The 20189-nt window shown below is 40.2% G+C and overlaps 1 protein-coding gene across 1 annotated transcript; it reads left to right on the top strand.

Moving 5' to 3' along the window:
* Positions 1-2249: 2249 nt before the first annotated feature.
* Positions 2250-18389, top strand: gtf3c1 (general transcription factor IIIC subunit 1). Its single transcript, XM_029511592.1, has 40 exons — positions 2250-2680; positions 3097-3306; positions 3531-3707; positions 3813-3956; positions 4062-4158; positions 4242-4365; positions 4790-4966; positions 5284-5399; positions 5690-5742; positions 5836-6161; positions 6333-6380; positions 7122-7258; positions 7510-7634; positions 7721-7874; positions 8041-8144; positions 8301-8443; positions 8570-8926; positions 9091-9236; positions 10015-10112; positions 10197-10293; positions 10730-10913; positions 11009-11105; positions 11413-11545; positions 11646-11733; positions 12052-12113; positions 12390-12498; positions 12600-12742; positions 12932-13074; positions 13154-13238; positions 13357-13469; positions 13559-13618; positions 13696-13789; positions 13953-14125; positions 14380-14958; positions 15040-15179; positions 15310-15414; positions 15507-15790; positions 16188-16735; positions 17149-17335; positions 17967-18389. The coding sequence occupies exons 1-40, from the start codon at positions 2460-2462 to the stop codon at positions 18180-18182; spliced, it is 6597 nt and encodes a 2198-aa protein (XP_029367452.1). The 5' UTR covers positions 2250-2459; the 3' UTR covers positions 18183-18389.
* Positions 18390-20189: the final 1800 nt, after the last annotated feature.

Below are 20189 nucleotides of genomic sequence, written 5' to 3'. Positions count from 1 at the left end.
GCCAATTGATGAGCCAAAAAGTGGCACATAGACAGCTTTTGTTATGGACAGAGCTGGGAACCCTCTTTCCCTTCCTGTTGAGGTTTTAGGCTAAGCAGAACTGTTGGCTGCAGTTTCAGGTCTAATGTACAAACATGAGATTGGTATTTAGTCCTCTCGTTAACTCTCGTAAAGAAAAAAACTGATTTCTGAAATTGTCAGTCTCTTCTAAAGTTTCTCACGTCACTGGAGTTGGGCAGTGAGCCCTTAGCGCCAGAATATCAGAAAATCATGAATATGAAACACAGTATACACTGCAGTGAGGAGACGCCAGCTGTGTAAACTGAATGTAATCTGACTTTATCTTAAACTTTTACCTGCTATATCCTCAAAGGAAACATCTTCATCTGGCGTGCCATCATGTCTGAGACTACCTTTAGTACTGATCTTGAACTCTTGGTCTGACTGAGTGTTTTGTGTTTTCAATGCTGGTAGTTAATTGAATGTGTTCATCAAACAAAGGGGTCCTACAGATGGTTTTGCAGGAATGTCAAGTACAATTTGTCCTGGGTTACTGCCCAGTAAGGGAAACAGGATCATAAAACATTTGTCCTTACTTCAACACATTTTGCCTTCAATATAAAATTTTAAATTTAGATATGTATTTGTTTCTTTAAAAAAAATGTAATTTTAATAATCACCAAGCATGTTCTTTATAAGGAATGTTTTCCTGATGAGTTGAATTATCTATTTTGTTTTAATGTGTATGTGGAAACTATGGCCCTCTGATATTTTAACTGTTTTGTTTTAACGCCCAGGGACAGTAAAATTGACAACATTTAAGTGTTGTCTCTTGCGATCATTATTTGATGGACAAAACAAACAAGCACGTCTGTTGTGTTGTCGATTTGTGTGAAACACAGTGCCTTTATCATGTTATCTTTCAAAATATGTTTATTGAACCAATCAATGCTTTTTATGTAAGTTTTTATTTTCGGTCAGTCCTGTTATATTTTTAGCTGCAGTCATGCTTGCTCACTTCTGTTCTGATAGACTCTGCTGTAAATATGTACATTACCATTTCATACGTGTCTTCAGACCTGCACCACATGTCCATGGTGTTTCTGTTTTTCAAAGGTAAACGCCAAGATGTCACTGTGCTGGTTCCACTTGTACATTTCTTTTAAAAAGGTACTTCATAATAAAGATGTTGAATAAACCTTTTGCTTGCCTTTATTGTTCAGGTAGAATTTTCAGTATTCACCGACTTCTCTACTTAACAGACTTATTCTGAATAACCTCTTCAACTCATTTAAATTCTATTATCTCTGTCAGTCCCTGATAATTGATTTTTACCTAGTTTGATTTGTATGTTGAATAGCAGACATAAATAATATTATATACATTAATTTAATTACATGAACTCAATTATTGTGGTAAATTGAACTGATATTGAACAGTAACACATCAGTTATCTTGGAGAAAAAGTGTTGCCTTCTAAATATGGGGAAATATTAACGCGATCATTATTTATTAAATTAGCTTGGTAAAAATGTGTATTTATTGAACAATATTTATAATTAAAAACTATGCAGTTGATAGTGTAGTTAATTCTACAGTCCCAACATTGTGCTTTTATATATTTTAACAAAAACTAAAAATATTCTCAAGACACATTTATTTGACAACATATAAACAAGCATTGCAAAGTTATGCTGAACACAAAAATGTTTTGTTCTCTTGACAGAAATTGGAAATTGCCATAACGTCTTACTTTTAACAAGTATCTGTGTTCTAGTGCACATACTTTGTAAAAAAAAACAAAAAAAAACAAAAACACAGTAACCTGCAATTTTACAACTAATGCAAATGACGAATGACAATTATCATATGTTATTTATAGAGCACTTTTAACAATCCCTCAGTCACTTTACAGAAAGCAAGTCAATTAAAAACAATAAAACTTTACAAAATAAATTAAATCACAATAAGAGAAGTTTGTAGAGAAATGGAAACAATAACATAAAAGAAAATAGTCAAACATAGAAAGCAAACATTAAATTTGTATATAATATCTTATTAATAAAGTTACAATAACAAGAGTTTATAATTGTATTTTTCCTCAAAAACAGATTAATATTTTTTTAATAAATCTAAATGAACAAAATGTATAATTTCTTATAAATCTATGATTGTCATTTTTTTTTTCAGCTGACGCTCGATGTGAGGTCAGAGTTCAAACGTGACGCAATCACGTACGCAGGCACGCACTTGTCGGAAAACGCTGCAGTTCCAGGCGCTTTGTAAACAAGTTTTCGTAGTCAGAAACAGAACAGTTTAACCCGCACAAAAAATAGATTAAAAAAAACAACGAGAACACTCATTCAGGTGCAAAGGATGCGTTAACTCGGGACAAGCGATAACGGAGTTGGCTGGTGGTAAACATTAGCATGTTAGCTAGCTAGCTAGCAGCGTTAGCTATGGACCCGTGGAGCGCAGTGGCGGATGAGGTGGCTTTGGAGGGACTGGATGGGATAACTATACCCTCCCTGTGGATCCGACTGCAGGACAGGCAGCCCAAGTTCCACCTTAAACTCGACGACAGCACCAAGGAGTTTATCTGGAGGTCGCTTATCGGCAACACCGACCTGAAGTTTTACAAGTTACCAGAAGAGAGAGAGGATGTCGTGCTCTCTGACAGGTGAGTTAATCACGAGAGGCTCGGTTCGGATTAGAAAGAGTCACACACAGGTCAGAAGTGGGGCTATGCTTGGTTAAAAGACACAGGTGTCAAACTGTCAAACCAAACCCCTCTGCAGTAGTCCTGATATAAAGAGATGTTTTGATCATCTTAGCGGCTGCATTGGTGTTGCTGTTAAACTTCATGCAGGTAATAAAGATCCGTGTCTGTTGTGTAGCCCACCCTCAACAATTTTAGATGGAGTCTGAGTCATACAGTGACTTTTCCACCATGAAGGCGTAGGGAAAACGTAGGGACTGTTCAGCAGTCATAAATGGGTCCAGCTCTCATGTTATTTCCTGTTCCACTTGTTTCTTTGTATTATATTTGTGATAACATATAATATAGACTGTGTTTTTATTTACTGTGTGTTTCAGGTTTAAAGATGTTGATCCCGAGACAGGCACTGAAATACCAAAAAGTTTCCCTACCACAAAGAAAGATGTCTACCCGGTCCATATCATTCTAGAAAACAAGGATGGGATACAGGGCTCGTGTGTCTTCTTCAAAGAGAGGACAGACATCACTAAACATGTCCGCAGCAAGTCCCTCACCGCATTGGTCAGCTTAGAGGAGGCTTTGGAAAGGTTGGTAGACAATGTTTGAAAAGAGTGACAGCTTTTCCCACAACAGCCACCACCTTCTCTCTGACGATTTACTTACACTATACTTGATATTTTATTTTTGGATTTTCCTCCTTTTCACCAAAAGAGCTTTGGAAATGTTACATGTGATAAAGATCACATATATGGACTGTGACCTTACGTTTTAGGTTTCACTTTTTCTCTTCCCTACTCCCCATCCTCCTCAGATACGGCCGAAAGCTGGTTGTGGTGGCCTCTCAGACTGTGCGTTTCAGGACTCTGATTGGTAGTGAGAGCGATCCCGATTTAAAGCTAAATGACGACTCTTACTGCGTTTTGGAACGGGTGGGCCGAGGACGCTGGCAAGGAGAGCTACAGAGTGACCTGCATGGATGTGCTTTCAAGTAGGATACACTTCCATCTTCATTCATTACTGCTGTTCTGCAGCTACTCTCTTGCAAGCCAGTGTGTTAAGCCTTTGCATAACAGCCATTGCTGCATTACTTCAGGACTGATGCCCGAAAACTGCACTACATGAGAAAGTCTCTGGTCAGACACGGACTCGTCACCATGCAGTCTCATGTGACACGACTGAAGTCAGGCCAACAGCAGCACTCAATACTTCTGTTACTCAACCGCTTCCATGTTAACAGGTTTGTTTTATGTCCATGTCACTTTTTTGTCATTCTCAACTCAACAACTTGAAAAATTACTTTTTCTTTTTTTTTTTTTCCCTCTAACCCTTTCTTGTCTTACAGGCGGTCTAAATATGACATACTGATGGAGTGTGTGTCCAACATCCTTGAACAGCTACCCGGTCAGTTTGCCACTTTGATCACAGTCAAAGAACAACTTGTGAGTATCTCCCTGTAAGCATCTGTGAGACTGTGTGCATGTTCCTCGGTCTGTCCTGGTAATAATTGTTTGTTTTCTTGCAGAATTTGAATGAAGGTACTTGCAAGCGCGTATTTCAATACATGCGATCTTCCAAGTTGATTGAGTTTTGCCAGATCCCTCTAGAAGAACTGGATCCTAGTGCCGGTCCCTGCACCACCACAAAAGGCAACAAAACTCTTGATTTTTATTATCAATGACAGTAATTATTGCAAATTGTGTGTCTTAGTTGGAAATTATAAAGTGTGTTAACTTTAGTGTAATTATATTCAACATTAATGGGTTGTCTTAATAGGTTCAGCTGCTGAAGATTTTAAATCTACAGTGTATTTAAAGATGGATATAATTAGGTTAAATGGTTTTTGATTTATGAGCTGGAATAAATTTCTTACTTCTTAATTCAAATTCACAAAATATTGAATAAGAGCATCAGCCTGGTTCAATACCTTTTACTGTTGCTTAGAAACGTTTCTGTTTAGTTTTGAGTATTGAGAATAAACTGATGATGATGTGAATAAAATATATGCATGGTGTATTTTGTTCCTAAATTTAAGAGCCAGTTATTTATTTATTTTTTTGTATTTTTTCCCAGGGACTAAAGTCCGTGTGCGCTGTTTGAAGCTGGTAAAGCCATATTCAAAGAAAGGTGTCACGGATGATGATGATTATGATGAGGATGAAGAAGATGAGACTGGAGCAAGAAGAGGAGCTTTCCCTCCAGAGAGCCGAATCATGGAGAAGGATGTCTTGTCACAGGCCTATCACATTGGTACGGGTCATCAATCCTTACTCTCAGGAAAATAAATTGGAATACATGTTAAAGGCTTCAAGTTGTTTGTGTTTTTGTTTTGAAACAGAAAAAAACTCATCTGTTTTGAGTTTATCCACCCACTGAACCGAGTATTAGATATTATTGTTATTATTATTTTATATTGTTATTTATTTCCATGTTTTCGAGCCTTAAAAATATACTTTTTTTGGGCTTTTATGGCTTTATTCCACAGACAGTAAATTGCAGAGAGAGGAGAATCATTTGCAGTCCCCACAGAGTCCCCAGAGATGTAAACTCTTTTTGTTGTGTTGCAGTGTTATCATGCGGCACGAAAGGAATCCCAAAGTCTGGTATCGGATACAGAATGAATGTGGGTAAACTGGAGTCCCGTATGCTCTGTCGGAGACTGGAGAGAGATGGTTTTATTAAGGTAAGCCCAATAAAGAGATTTTTTTACGCATGGTGAACTGAATAAATTAACCTTTGTTTGTTTTTCCTTGTTTTTCCTTTTCCGATTATAGATTTGAATTGTTTACATATATATGCATAGAGGGTGTGTGTATCCAAACGTTCTATTATATTGTTGAATTTTTTTTTTTTGTGGTTAGTACAAGAATAAAAATTGACAAGTTAAAAAAGTGATAGATATGCTTAAAACACAAAATATCCATTTCTACATTATTACACAAAATGCATTTTTTTGAATATTAAAAATTGCAGGGATTCATGGAGGATGTGGGTCGACAGAGGACCACTAAATATATTAGCCACAAGTGAGTATTTCCAAATAAGAATAGATTTCTTCTTTATCACCACGTGAGACTCTGCGGTATCAATAAGATTCTTCTGCTCACTTCTCCTGACAGATGTGTGGGTGGGAGCGATCAGCTCCAGCTGTTTGCCAAGGAGCAGGAACGCAAGAAACTCCTCTACTCATCCGCACCGCAAGCATTAGACACAGCCCCTGCCACCCCTACAACGCCATCATCCTCCAAGTCAACAGCAAAAGGAAGCACTTCTACAGCCAAGAAGAGCCGAATAGCAGGTCGAGAAGGAGATGAAGCTGAGTTGAATGGAGACAGAGGTAAAGCAAAACGAAAGTCAGGAGCAATAAGAAAGACAACAGGGAAGAAAGGCAGCTTGGAAACAGAGCAGACGGAAGCCAACGTAATCCAACCAACACCAGATGGATGTGAGTGCTCATTGACCCTTTCAGAACATACATGACTGAAAAACGACAGTGTAAGATAGAGTATGTATCTAACGGTCATCATCATCCTAACTTAAAATGATCAGAGTTGGTTTTTAATTGCAGGTCTTTATGTCATCTAACTCTCCTTTTTTCAATTTCTGTCATCACCAGCATGCAGCGAATCCGCCATCAATGTGACGCCTGATGTTGTCCAAACAGGTAATTCCCAGAAATGAACTTAAGCTCAACAATTGAAGGAAAAGTACAAATAATTTTGTTAAAAATACGCAGAACTTAAACCTTGTTCCTCTAAAGAATTTAAATGGAATGTTCACGTTCCTTTTAGCTGTTTTTATATACTGATTTTTGAGAGAAACTTGTTTGCCTCTGTTGATTAAAAATATGAACTACAGCAGCTTTAATAACAATTTTAAGACATAGGCTCCAAATTGTGTTATCAATAACTTGGACAGAGCAGTGACAAACAACTACTATTGATGGATTTATTTGTTTATTTATTTATTTTAAATGCTGATAAATCAGGTAAATACATCAGGTCGTTCTGATCAGTAGGCCTCAGGTGAAGGCAAATATGTTTTCGCTTGAGTCCAACATTGTAAATGCAAGAGAAAATAAAGATAAGAAATAACAAATTCTGCTTCTAAAATACCAAATTATTTTATTCAATGGGGAAAATGATAATGGCTTTAAACACATCAGTCGATCATGAGCGATAATATCACATTACCATATCCTCACTCTGACTTGAATCTGTTGTGTGTCCTTGAAAGCTCATGTCAAAGTTTTGCCTGGCCTCATTCACGGCCAACTGAAACATTGCTAAGAGATATTTTCCCTCCCAGGATTCACCTTTGCTGCAACATTCAATACTTTAGTACTTTTTCTGTGGCATACAATATATTTTTCTGTTTAATTCATTTTTATTGTCTCTTCTATCAGAACAAGCAACTGAGGAGGGGGAACCATCAAACACATCCCCTGCCAGCTCTTCACCTCAGAGAGAGGCGTCAGCTGATGTCCCAGAAGAAAACAGCATGAACAACATTGTGGTTGTCAAAGATGTTAGTGAGGAGCAGGTCTGTCTGTCGGGTGTTTTGTATATTTTCCAGCCAGAACATGATGCTCTAGCTCCTTTTACCTCTTTGTATCTCAAATTCTGGCTTGGTGTAAACCATATTTTGTCATGAGAAAATTTGATCAGATGGCAGTTTCTTCAATCATTATACAATAATATTTGTATGAGGAAATGTAGCATGTGTTGATTCACAAGTTGAAGCTTTTCTGTTTGAGAAATCATTTAAGAAACAGCTCCACCTTCTTTCTTTAGACCTCCATTCCAAACAAACCCAGAAAGACTTCGGAACGGTCTCATGAAACATACCGCCTGCTGAGGAGGAAGAATCTGATTTTGGAGGCCGTCTGCAACTCCAAAATCATTGAGGGCCTTTTCCCGTCAGTTTGTCTTAAATTTATACCAAAGCATTTTATTACATAATAGAAAGGGGAAACAAAGTCCACACAGTTCTGTCTTTTTCCAGATTACAGAAACTGATCAATGAGGAAGAGAAGCAGGATGGCATGAGCTCAAAGTGTTGCAAGAAAACTATTTTACGTCTTGTCCACGGTCTGTCTAGAGAAGGCTTGCTTAAGATTTACACTACCACCGTCGTACAGGATGGGATCACCAGGAAGGTACAAGCACACACAAGACCTCCATACCTGTTCCAAACTGGATAAAACTACTGACTGCAATGAAAACAATTTGGAAGATTGAAAAGAAATATTCTGTTCCTTACCTGTTGTACCTCCCCACCTCTTACCTCCTTTTTCTCTCTCTTCAACGTTCTTCCACATGCAGGTTGAAATGATTGTTCATCCATCCATTCAGCCCAATGATGACATAGTGCAACGAGTTATTGAGCACGTCCGCTTCAAAATCTCCAGCTCTTATTCGACCTTACGGTGAGAATTTAAATACAAACCCTTAAAACTATCCAGTGAAAAAGGCAGACTGTCTTGGTGGTATGTTATCTCGGTGGTCAACAGTTTCCACCCCAGTAAGTTTCATGATTTAGCCTCTTTCCAACTTTCTCTTGTGTTTCTTCTGCTGACCTGCAGTCTGCAGCACGCTCAAGAGAAAGCCAGAGAACAAGAAAAAGAGCTTGATGAGATGGCTCCAGGCACCTCCAGAGGCCAAAGGGGGAAAGCTGACATGAAGAAAGCAAATCTTAAAAAAGAAAATGAGTTCACACCCACTAAAGGTGCCGTTTGATTGTTGTGTGAATATTGATGGATATATATGCATCTCATTGTTACTCTCAATGTTCCATTTTCTCTCTCCTCTAAATATCTCTCATGCATTGTTTTGCCTTTTCTGTTTTTTACAGTTCGAGGATTGGGTAAGACACTTGGCTTCCAGCCTAAGATGTATCGTCTACGTATTGTGCATAACTTCCTTTGGTACTTGATATACGGACACCCGCTCAGACACAACTCCACCGCCTCTGACTCAACCAGTGAAACGCTAGCAAACATACACAACCCTAATCCTGAAACCAAACAGCCTGACAAATCTGGACAACAGGATGAGAAAAACAACCAGACGCCTGACAAGGCTGCCATTGCCTCTGCCGAGCCACAAACTGCAGATTCGGAGCTTCCTAAATTGGACATGGCATCAGGCGATGAGGAGGATGTGCAGAAGGACGAATCAGGAAAGAGTTGCTCTCAGCTTGACGTTAAAGGTGAGAGCGTCAGTTGTGCATCTATATGACGGACTAGTGCATTCTTAATGTGTACCAGCTGTGAATGCAAAGGTTACTTCAATTATCCAGACAGAAATTGATCTTTCAGGGTTTCCCAACAGCACTCACTGACTTTTCTCTAATCCTCTATCTGTCTCTCATAGTTTACACTGATGAAGAATCATGGAAGAAGTTCATTCCTCCTGTCCGTGTGCACAAAGAGTTTAGCAGCGGCTGGGCCATGGTGGGTGACCTGCTCCTCTGCCTGCCTCTTTCCATCTTCGTTCAGGTCATACAGATCAACTATAAGGTGAGCACATATTTTGTCATCTTTTTAAAAGCATGTTGTGGCGTTAACTTTATTCATTCAGCGCAGCAGAAGTCATGTCACAAACACCTACTTACACACCTACCAAACCTACTTCACATGCAATACATGAGATGTCAGAATTTCCTGTAAATGTACTCAGTGTCTGGAGGGTCAGACGAGAACAAAGGTTATAATTAAGAGAGTAAACCTTTCTAAGCATTTAATTTTGAACATTCAATGAATTGTCATCGCACTCTGCTGAAAGCATGAAATCTGTGTGTAAGGTAGTCAGTGTAATAAGGATAATTTCTTTGCCTTTTTTCTTTGCCAGACCGCAAAATCAAGAATGAATAATCTAACTTCCTGCTAATAAGTTTGGAAAAAATAAACCTATCTTCATTTTCTGGGATATTTTTGGACTGAAGCAGAGTTAGAGGGATTGTTAAATGTTTAGCTGTATGTGATGTTCAATCAGTTTACAGTATATTGCTATAACAGCCTCACTGTAACTGATGGAGTCTGATAACAGCACAATAAATGTAATAAAGTTCAGTTCAGATTCAGTTGATTTCTTAAGATGTGTATTATTTCATGTTATGATGTGACTCTAATAATTAGTTTGTCCTTGTGGATGTTAACACATTGCAGAATACATTGGATAAAAATTTGGGCATAACAATCTGGAGACTGAATATATATTCTGTTATGGCTCATATTGTTGATGGTACATTTCTTAAAGTGCTCATAACTGAACGTAAAAACTGATTTTGGTCTGCAGGTGGAAGGATTGGAGGAATATCTCAGCGACCCTGTGAAACAACACCATCTTGTTAGAACGCTGCCGGCCAGAATGAGAAGACAGCTGCTTTACAAACGGTGACTCTTGTTCTCCTTTGCTCATTTTACAACACATCCCATCCACTGATTCTAAATTGAGTGTTTCTGGGTTCTTCAAACCAGGAAATACCTGTTCTCTTTTCATGAGAACCTGCAGAAGTTGTGCTACATGGGTCTGCTGCAGTTTGGTTCCGTGGAGAAGTTCAAGGAGAAAGACCTGGTATACAAATTGAATGTGAATTGAGTTGAATGTGAAATGTGCTCTACTCTACTCATCAAATAGAAAAACTGTGAAACTACAAGTTAAATGTAGTACAGCAAAGGAAGATTTAAAAAAATCCATATAAACAAAAAAATATTTAGCTATTTAAAAGCTTTTGTAAAGAATTTAGGATTTCAGTGAAGAAATTGGGAATATTTTTCAGTCAGTATTTTTTAAGATTTCACTGTTGGGGAGGGGAATTATGTATCCAAGTGAGTGATATAAATCAGTATAATAATGAAAAAGTTCTGAGGATGAAGTTTAGTTTTTATTTTTCCAATCCACATGTGTAAACGTATGTAGAAACTATTTAGAGCACTCGAGATAAAGCAGGGATGTTACATCAAAGCAGATGTTCTGATGAAAGTTTCTTTTCTTTTGTTGTTTTGTCCAGGTTTTTGTGTATCTGAAGCGCAATGCCACCATTGTTGACACCACCAGCGCTGAGCCTCACTACTGGCTGGTCACAGAGTCCCCTGACAAACCATTTGAGAGACGCCAGTACACATTCAACACTTATCAGGACGTAGAAAACTACTGGTTTGACCTGATGTGTGTCTGCCTCAACACACCTCTGGGTACAATCACACACTTATTAATGAAAGCAGAATCACTCGCAGCACTGGCAACCATCATGAAAACATTTTTTTTTTTTTCCTTTGTGTCTCTTTAGGGGTGATCCGCAGTAAGAAACATGCCTCTGATGATGATTCTGCCCCTTCCTTTGTGCACGAACGAAACGTGTTTGTAGGAATGGCATACCTGCTAAAGTAAGTGTGGAAGCCACAGTGTAAAACAACAAGCAAGACATTCAAAGTTAAGGCTGGAGACAGTTCTTTTGATCATTATTCTGTTACTCAATCAGCTTTTTTTATGAATGTGAGAAAATAGCAAAAATCATAATTTCTCAGAGGTAAACTCACGCCTTTTGTCTGACACTTCAAAACCCTAAAAATGAAATAATTAACTTGAAGAACCTAAAATTTTAACTTTTACGAGTACAAATATATTTCAGTGTGTTACTTAGGTCTGGGATGTAAACCTGACGTGTCCCTGCACACATACAAACACACACAGGGGCAGTCGTGAAGAGTGTGATGATGGATCGATACCAGGAGACCATAAAGGAGCAGGAGGTCTGGACTCTGAGTTTTTCGCTCATCTTAAAAGGAACTGGCTGTGGACCAATCCCCTCCTGGCTGTCAAACCAGTATGTAAACAACTCCAAAGCTGAACATTTACTCTGTGTGTGCGCGCGTGCTTTTGACATTTTGGACGCATGATTCTGTTTTTTATTTTTCTTTTTAAAGACCTCAGCCGCTTTGGAAGCAAAGGAAAACAAAATCAGACTGAAGAGCTTGCTGACTAGAAATGCTTTAAGGATGGCTCTTAAAGCTGGTGAGTTGAAAAGAATTGTGGCCTAAATAACTTTGCGTGTCCAATCGTAACACACTTTGACAGCTGTGTGTTGCAAGTTGACCTCCGGCTTTAATCCAGAATCAGCAATCCAGCTATCATAATTAATCGTCAAAGGAGATCTTTCCGGAAATAATCTTGAAAGTCTCCGTTACTCTGTGATTATGCAGCTAACCCAAACCCTGTTTATTTTGGCAGTGGGCTAAGAGATTTATTTCTTTCCAAATGAGTCAACCACCTTAAAAATCCAACCACTGTTCCCTTTCCAACACTAACATAGTAATTATGTCTGTGTAACAGGAGGAACCACAACACCTCAATATTTGACCACCAAGCGGCCAATGATGGTAGAAAATGTTGAGGTAAGTTTTTTTTTTTTTTTTTTATAGTTGGATTAACTTGTTAATAATTGTAAAGAGACTTAATTGACACCCTGTATGTTTCTTACTGTTATTTAGCTTCCATCCATCACAGATAGAAATGTGGTAGACAAAATCATCAGTGTCATTAGAATTTTCTCAAAATAGCCACGAGCGGAGTGTGATTTACTTCCACTTATCACCAAAGTCAGGTTTTGTTTTACACTGCAGCTGAAAACAGATAGTGCCAGCTTCAAACTGCTGTGTGTTTGTAACCAGGTGGGCATAGAGCCCGCTACCAGAAACCAGAAGGTGATCGGCGGAAAGAAACAGCGGAGGAAAAGGAACAAAAAGGAAGTTGTCAAGGTCCCACGCAAGAAGAAGAAAGGTACGTTGCAGCTAAACACGAAAGTGCATGCATGTATCTGATGGATTGAAGATGAGAGGCTGACAGATTGTGTTTGGACGTTTTTCTTAATTGCCTTCAAGAGCCAAAGAAACGCACGCCTGCCCACGACGAAGCGGATCACAGAGCTTTGAAAATGATGACCAGACAGCGGGTGTATTGGTCAGTGCAGGAAGACTCACTCATGATGCTGTGCAGCGTGGCGTCACACCTGCTGAACAGCAAGGTACACACATGCATACAGCAGTTTTATCTAAAACACTGCGAGTACATATTATATGGGCATCTTTGTAATCTGATATTACCTTTAATTTTTCATTGACCTTTCTGTGAGTATAAACTACGTTTACAATCATGCATTTTTCTTTTATTGAGCTGTTAAATTGTAACACAGTATGTTATTGATGTGTTGCAGTTAAAAAGGCCGTTCATCCCTCACTGTGTGGTGAGAGATCTGCTCCATGCAGAGTTTGAGATATCGATGGATAAAACATCTGTTGCTGTCGGACGCCGCACGCGCTACATCCTCAAAAACCCGCAGACGCTTCTGAACTACAGGTGTGTACAAATTACACATGCGCACAGTCTAAAACGCACAAGCTCCTGAAGATTCACTCATTCAAACCTGGTGTTGCAGGATCTGTCTGGCAGAGGTGTACCAGGACAAATCTCTGATGAGACTGTTGGAAGAAAATAAACCAAAAGATCCCGAAAAAGCTGAGGTTTTTTTTTATTTGTGTCGTCCTTCTTCTTCTTTGCTCTCTTATAGCTGACTTTGTGACTTCACAGGTGAATATTTCTCTCTGTGTTTTGTTTGTTTGTTGTTTTTTTTTTTTTTAGGATTGTGCTAAATCCTTCACCGAGTACGCCAGGCTTCTCAGGCAGAAGTTTAGCTCAGCCATGAACACTTGTGATATGATCATGCCGGACACTAAACAGGAGCTCTTCTCACGGTAAGAGGAGGAGTAGAGAGGATGTTTTCACTCAAGACAAGTAGCCAGTTGCTGTGTGAAACATAGTTTCTTGTATGTGCATTTAACAGGTTTAAGGTTTCCACAATAGACGATGGAAAAAGGCTGTTAAACAAAGACTTCCTCAGCAGGTAATGACTCACAGATAGTTTGTTTATTTCGTTTGAATGAATATGTCTTTATGCTGATTGTTGTTTGTCCACTGCAGCACTGACGACATTCACACTATAGTGTTGCATAACTTGATCCAGAGCACCCTGGCCATGACCAACAATCAGATGAAATCCTCCAGATCCTTTCAGGTAACTTCAGTTTCATTCCTCTGCCCACAAAGTTTTCAAGCACACAACATCACACATAAAACAAATAAAACTGAGCTGCTTTGATTTGCTTCCTTTTTGTCTCGTCTCTTTAATTTCTACATTCACAAACCGGAAGCACTCACAAACTTCTGCTTTCTTTCAGACCTTCCACATGTACAGCAAGTATAACCAGGAGCTTCTGTGCCAAGTGTTTATCGAATGCAGGAAGAGGGGCCTGATCAACCGTCGGCGTGTCAATCAGCCGTTTGGGCCGAAGAAAAACCGAGCACTGCCCATCCTTCCAATGTCCTACCAGCTGTCTGCGTCCTACTACAGGTACGCAACTGTCCGAGGGTGGACAACACCTGCTTTATCTCATCGTATTATCTTATGGCAAATAAAAATAAATGAATAAAAAGTTTTGTAAGGTATGGTTGAAACAAACACGAAACATATGAGATGTAGTCGCTGATGTTGAATTTAAAAAGTCATACGTTTTTGGGCCTGATGTGTTAACTGCTTGGTGGTAGTTTTTGTTTTTTGTTTTTTTTTTTTTTTAAACCATGTCTCTCCCACTGTTTCACATACAGATGTTTTTCGTGGCGTTTTCCTTTCTTGCTGTGCACTGATTCCTTCCGCTTCATGAGGAGTCTCATCAACAACGGGACAAGAGATGACAGACCTCTCACTGCGTTTTATCATGAAACTGAAAACAGAACAGCGAACGGGGAGAGACAAACAGGGTGTAAAAGAAAAGGAAAGGCGATTAGCAGAACAGTGACGGAGCTGGAGGTGCAAATCAAAGTACCAAAGTTGGACTCACCAAAGGAAGGAGAGAGCAACCAAACTCAAGCGGAAGGAGAACCACAGTTAATGGAGAGAGACATGAACAAAACAGGGGATGATCCATCCAGCAAGGAGCAGGAAGCCGATCAGCTGCCTAAAGAAAAGCCATCGCAAGCAGCTGCAGCCTCGCACATAACATCTCAAGCCCCGGAGGATCCTCCAGATGTGTTGGACATGGTGCAGTTCTCCCTGGACTCCCCAGGTGGAGCCTGCATGGCCTCCCTCAGCCTGATTACTCTGGGGCTGCTGAGCGTGCACATTTCCATACCCAAACAGATGGTGGTGGTGGACAGCAACCTGGTGGACAACGATGCAGTCAAGAGGTGAGATATTATTAAAGTCATTTATTTTTTATTCCTTCATCTTCATGAAGAACTAAGCCGAGTTGAACTGTGTTTTTCCAGTATGGTGGCATTGGAGGATGAGGATGATGAGGATTATGATGGGGATGAGTGCGAGGGGAGGAAGAAGATGGAAGTGAAGGCACATCAGGCTTCACACACCAACTACCTGATGATGCGAGGATACTGCTCCCCTGGCATAGGTATGCGTCAGACTGTTCAATTAGATAAGAATCCAGCAGATAAATTGTGTACATTTGTAGAAAGCAGAAAATGCAACTTATTTGATCTTGCACTGCATTAAATGATTTGATTTATTTATTTTTTTTTTAGTCAAAGTACGTAACCTCAACATCAACGATAACATTGTGGTGGAGTCTTGCAACATGAAATTGCAGCTTCGCAGCTCACCTGCTCATAAAGTGTTCAGTATGGAGGGTAAGTATCAACACATTCAATAGAGGAAAACAGATTTCTGATCTGCAAAAGTAATAATTCCTTTTTTTTTTCTCTCTCTCTTTCATTTCCAGACTCCCTCCCACTGGACTTTGCTAAATGTGGTCCATCTCTGCTTCCCTCCTTCCTTACCTATTCGTTCCCTTCCCCATCCTCCTCTTCATTACCTACTGCGGAGGACTGTGACAACTCTTTGATTCAGCAAAAAGGATACACTCCTCAGGACATAGAAGTGTGTTCTCGGCTCAGGAGGAGCTTAGATGAAGCAGGTGAAAATGGCTTGGACATACATGACCTACATGACATGCAGCAGGAGCCACAATCTGGATGCACCAGGAGCTTGCACCACTACTTAAAGGTAAACACAAGAGCATCTGTTAAAGAGAGCTGTGGGGGACCTTCTCTTTTTTTCTAACTGGATGGGTCAGTCATATTTTAAAATTTGTGCTGAATGAGATGGAAATCTGTCAAGAGAAAAATTGGGACTTTTTTTTTTTTTTGACATAATCTGTAACCTCTCAATCCAGCGTAGAAGATTAAAGACAAGATGTTGTGGTGATAGCACCAACATTTTGGAGAGATGTGACCGTGTTGACATGCTGAGAAACCAATGTTTTATTCTTCTTCTTTGCCCAGTCTCACTTTTTATCAAAGATAGGACAGTTGGTGTTTGGATGAGAAAAGTGCTAAAAAAAAAAAAAAAAATTCTCTGTGTAGTTGTTTAATATATTTTTCACTCTCCTATTCTGCTCCAGGATTTACAAGATGGCGGTCAGGTCTTAAGAGTCGGGGGTCTGGGCCAGCGCTGGGTGCTCATGCAGCACGCTGATCCATGGCTGCTGACTCTAAACTCCAAGCAGTGGTCCCAGTCACGCCTCACATCCGCCAAGCTCCCATTTCTGGAGAATGAGCATAACATTCCCTTCATGCGCAAGAGGTGCAGGTTAGAGAGCCGGCAGGAGACCGAGGAACCACCAGCCAAAAAGCCCACTACACAGAGCGAAGACGGAGCAGCTGTAGAGGAAGGGTCGAGTGACGTGAACAGAGAGAACAAGATCGAGGAAACGCAGTTGGAGAAGCAGAAAGAGAGTGCAGATGAGGAAAGTGGAAACTTGAAAGAGCCAGAGGAGAAGGAGGGGAGGGAAGAGCAGATGTGCTGTGAAGAGAAAGGCGAGGCGGAAGAGGCAGGACAAGAGAAGATGGACACTGACGAGAGACAAGAAGGACAGAGAGAGATGAGACAAAGAAAACCCAGATTAGGCACTGAGGGAGATGAAGCAGGATCCTCTTCTGTTAACGCTGAGTAAGTACAGACTTATATTCACACCAGAGCCAGCCCGTGTCCTGAATTTTACCATCACACAGCAGATGCTCTGAAGTCAAGCACAGTGAGAACGAAACTGGCTGTAAATGAGAGTACAGTGACTTCAGTCCACAAGATAGGAATGAAAATCTGAGCTCATCACAGGATAATGTTATATCAGTCACGTTGTCTTATTGTTTATTACTGATACAGTACAGGTTGGATTTAGCCCTCTGATGGTTATTATTTATTTATTTTACCAAACCATTTTAAGCCATTCCTCCGGACTTGACCAGCAATAGAAAATCGACTCAACTCCTTTAAAAATTGTTCCAAATCTTTGCCGTCAGCTGAACATTTCCTGTGTGTTATCTCCTTTTCCTGCCTCCACCATCCGCTTTGGCCCGGCACAGTGAAAACGTGAGTTTTATCAGCCGGCCGTGGCGCATGGTGGACGGCACACTGAACCGGCAGGTGTGTAAGGGCATGCTGGAGGCCATTCTTTATCACATCATGTTCCGACCCGGACTCACACAGCAGGCGCTGGTGGATCACTACAAAGATGTGCTGCAGCCAATGGCGGTGCTGGACCTCATCCAGGTAAACAGAAACACCCTCCCTTCCACAGGCACACGATTTATTGTACCGCATATTCAGAAATCAATACAGTCAGAGTCTTCAGGAAATCAGCACATCCTCCAGAATATCCACAATGAAAGCACTGCAGTCTTCTTCTCAAAGGTGTAAGAGAAAGTATCGAAGAAACATTACGCTTTCTTGATGAAGGCTTATTTAAGGCCATGTTGTGTCACAGTGATTGGGAACTGACTGCTAAAGCGAGGTAATGTATGTTCACAAACACATTCTTTTCAGTGGATGGATGACTTCTTTCTTCTGCTGGTGTCTGTGTGTTTGCCGTTAGCCGTTAGCTCTGACAGATGTGACCTATGATCTAATACGCTGACACCACACATCTGATAACGATATAGTCAGGTTGAAAACCTCTGATTCAGCACTTAAGGTCAAAAACTGTCTGTTGATGTTTTTCTATAGTTAGTTTGTTTTTTTCCCTCATAAAAAGCCCTTAATTTGAAAATGTGTCTTTATTTTATGCTGCTTGAGTCGATGTGGGAGCTTTCAGTTAGACAACTTCATGGCATCACATGAAACAATAAAAAAAAAAAAAGAAGAAGAAGATTGATGCTTTGATCCCTCCCTCTCTCCTCTGTAGGCGCTCATAGACATGGGCTGTGTGACAAAAAAAACTCTGGTCAAAGCTCCTAAGCCTTCACTGTTCACACGCTCACACGTGCACCAGAGAAGAAGTGGCACGGCGCCGAAGATGGAGGAACCAGACACTGTGTTTTATGAGCCCACCATCAGCTGCTGCCTGCGCCTCGCTCAGGTTTTGCCCAACGAGCGTCACTGGAACTACTGCATACCGTGAAGGTGTTCATCCAGCTCACGTGGCTCTCATTGTGTTATGATAAGGAGTGAAAACAGTTACATCATGCTGCTATGATACCTGATTTAATGTCATTTTGTGTTTTACAAAATAGAGAATATTTTTACTTTTATTTTTTTTTATTTCTGCTTTTTGTCCCTAAGTTTAAGGAGGTTTTTCACGTTTAGTATTTTGTGCTCTAAATTAAAATTGTAAATAAAACTGGATCATATGACATTCTTGGCTTAAATAGTGTTTTTCTGAAGGTGTTCTATTCAGAGGTTGTGAAATCGGCAGTGCCAGGAATTTTTTCAGACTCAGGAAGGACGAGGTGAGCTCTTGATTGGGTTAATGTGATGTACTGCCAGCTGTTATCTCAGTGGCTGCTGGACTTATGTGGGTGTGCTGGGTGTTATGTGTTATGTGGTTATTACTAGATCCAATTTTTCATTGACATCATTTCATTGCTCTTCTTTTGTTTTTTTGCCAGTAATTTATTTGTTTTACAGCCTTTTTCACAACTTCAAGCTCTCTGGAGTTTTGCTTGAAGAACAAAATATGAGCAAGTCGACCCCAAACCTCACCCTTTACTTGTGTTTCAATTCCTCCAAAGTCAGCCGATATGACAGCCTCACATTCAGCCCCAATATGGCAACATGTGTAAACTGTCAAGGGGAGACTTGTGTTTAAAAACAAGCAAAGGACCAAGCCCCACTATGCTCAGTGTCACATGAATAGCTGTTGGGAAATGATAAAACATGAAACAGGATGATCAGCTGTATCTATCAATGAAGCCAAATGAAGTCACTCAGATAGTCAGACTGCAGGCATGTCTTGAAGACATAAAAGTCTGGATGACTGGAAATTTTTTACTTTTCAACTCTGACAAAACAGAAGTTATTGTATTCGGTCCTAAGCACCTCAGAAAAATACTAATCATCTATATATCTAATATATATATATATATCTAATCATCTCATCAGTCTGGACGGCATCACTTTGGCTTCCAGCTCCACTGTAAGAAACCTTGGAGTAATTTTTGACCAGGACATGTCCTTTGTCCCTCACATAAAACAAGTTAGTCGGGCAGCTTTCTTCCACCTGAGAAACATTAGGAAAATCAGAAACATCCTCTCTCAGGATGATGCAGAAAAACTAGTCCATGCATTTGTAACTTCTAGGCTGGACTACTGTAACTCATTACTATCTGGATGTCCAAACAAATCTCTAAAAGGCCTTCAGTTGATTCAGAATGCTGCTGCACGAATATTAACAGGAACTAGGAAAAGAGATCACATCTCTCCCGTGTTAGCTGCTCTTCATTGGCTGCCAGTAAAATATAGAGTAGAATTCAAAATCCTTCTTTTAACGTATAAAGCTCTTAATGGCCAAGCTCCATCATATCTCAGAGAGCTCATAGTTCCTTACTGTCCTAGCAGGCCACTCCGCTCTCTAGATGGAGGTTTACTTGTGGTTCCTAGAGTCTCCAAGAGTAAATCTGGAGGCAGATCGTTCAGTTATCAGGCTCCTCTTCTATGGAACCAACTCCCAGCATCGATCCGGGGGGCGGACTCTTTAGTAACTTTCAAGACCAGGCTTAAAACTTTCCTGTATGACAGAGCGTACAGTTAAAAAGTCCTCTACTCTTTAGGTATGCTGCTATAGGCCTAGGCTGCTGGGGGAAGGACTGAGCTTCTCTCTCTCTCTCTCTCTCTCTCTCTCTCTCTCTCTCTCTCTCCCTCCCTCTCGCTCGCTCTCCTTTTCTCCCCCCTTGCATGTGCTGATAAGAACCATCCTTCCTAAAAAAACACAGTTTCACCCAGTTCTAAGCATTTATACTGCATTTACTAACCATGTTCTGCCAAAGTCTCTGTCTCTCCCAGTTCCTCTCCTCTCTCTCCCTGTCCTCATCCTGCAGGTGGTGACTCATCTCCATCCCATGTTCCTGCAACACCTGCTGGTCCCATATAGCATGAATTCTGTATTACAGCTCAACTCCATGAACTTCAT

The sequence above is a fragment of the Echeneis naucrates genome, chromosome 1 (genome assembly GCF_900963305.1).
Source record: "Echeneis naucrates chromosome 1, fEcheNa1.1, whole genome shotgun sequence".
NCBI lineage: Eukaryota > Metazoa > Chordata > Actinopteri > Carangiformes > Echeneidae > Echeneis > Echeneis naucrates.
This window is presented reverse-complemented; position numbering and strand designations above follow the sequence as displayed.

Excerpts from the sequence above, each read along its gene's own strand:
- gtf3c1 (XM_029511592.1), top strand. The coding sequence starts at position 2,460 with ATGGACCCGTGGAGCGCAGTGGCGGATGAGGTGGCTTTGGAGGGACTG. Across the intron at positions 4,967-5,283 it reads GTCACAGGCCTATCACATTG|TGTTATCATGCGGCACGAAA; the intron begins GTACGGGTCATC and ends GTTGTGTTGCAG. Across the intron at positions 6,381-7,121 it reads GCCTGATGTTGTCCAAACAG|AACAAGCAACTGAGGAGGGG; the intron begins GTAATTCCCAGA and ends CTCTTCTATCAG.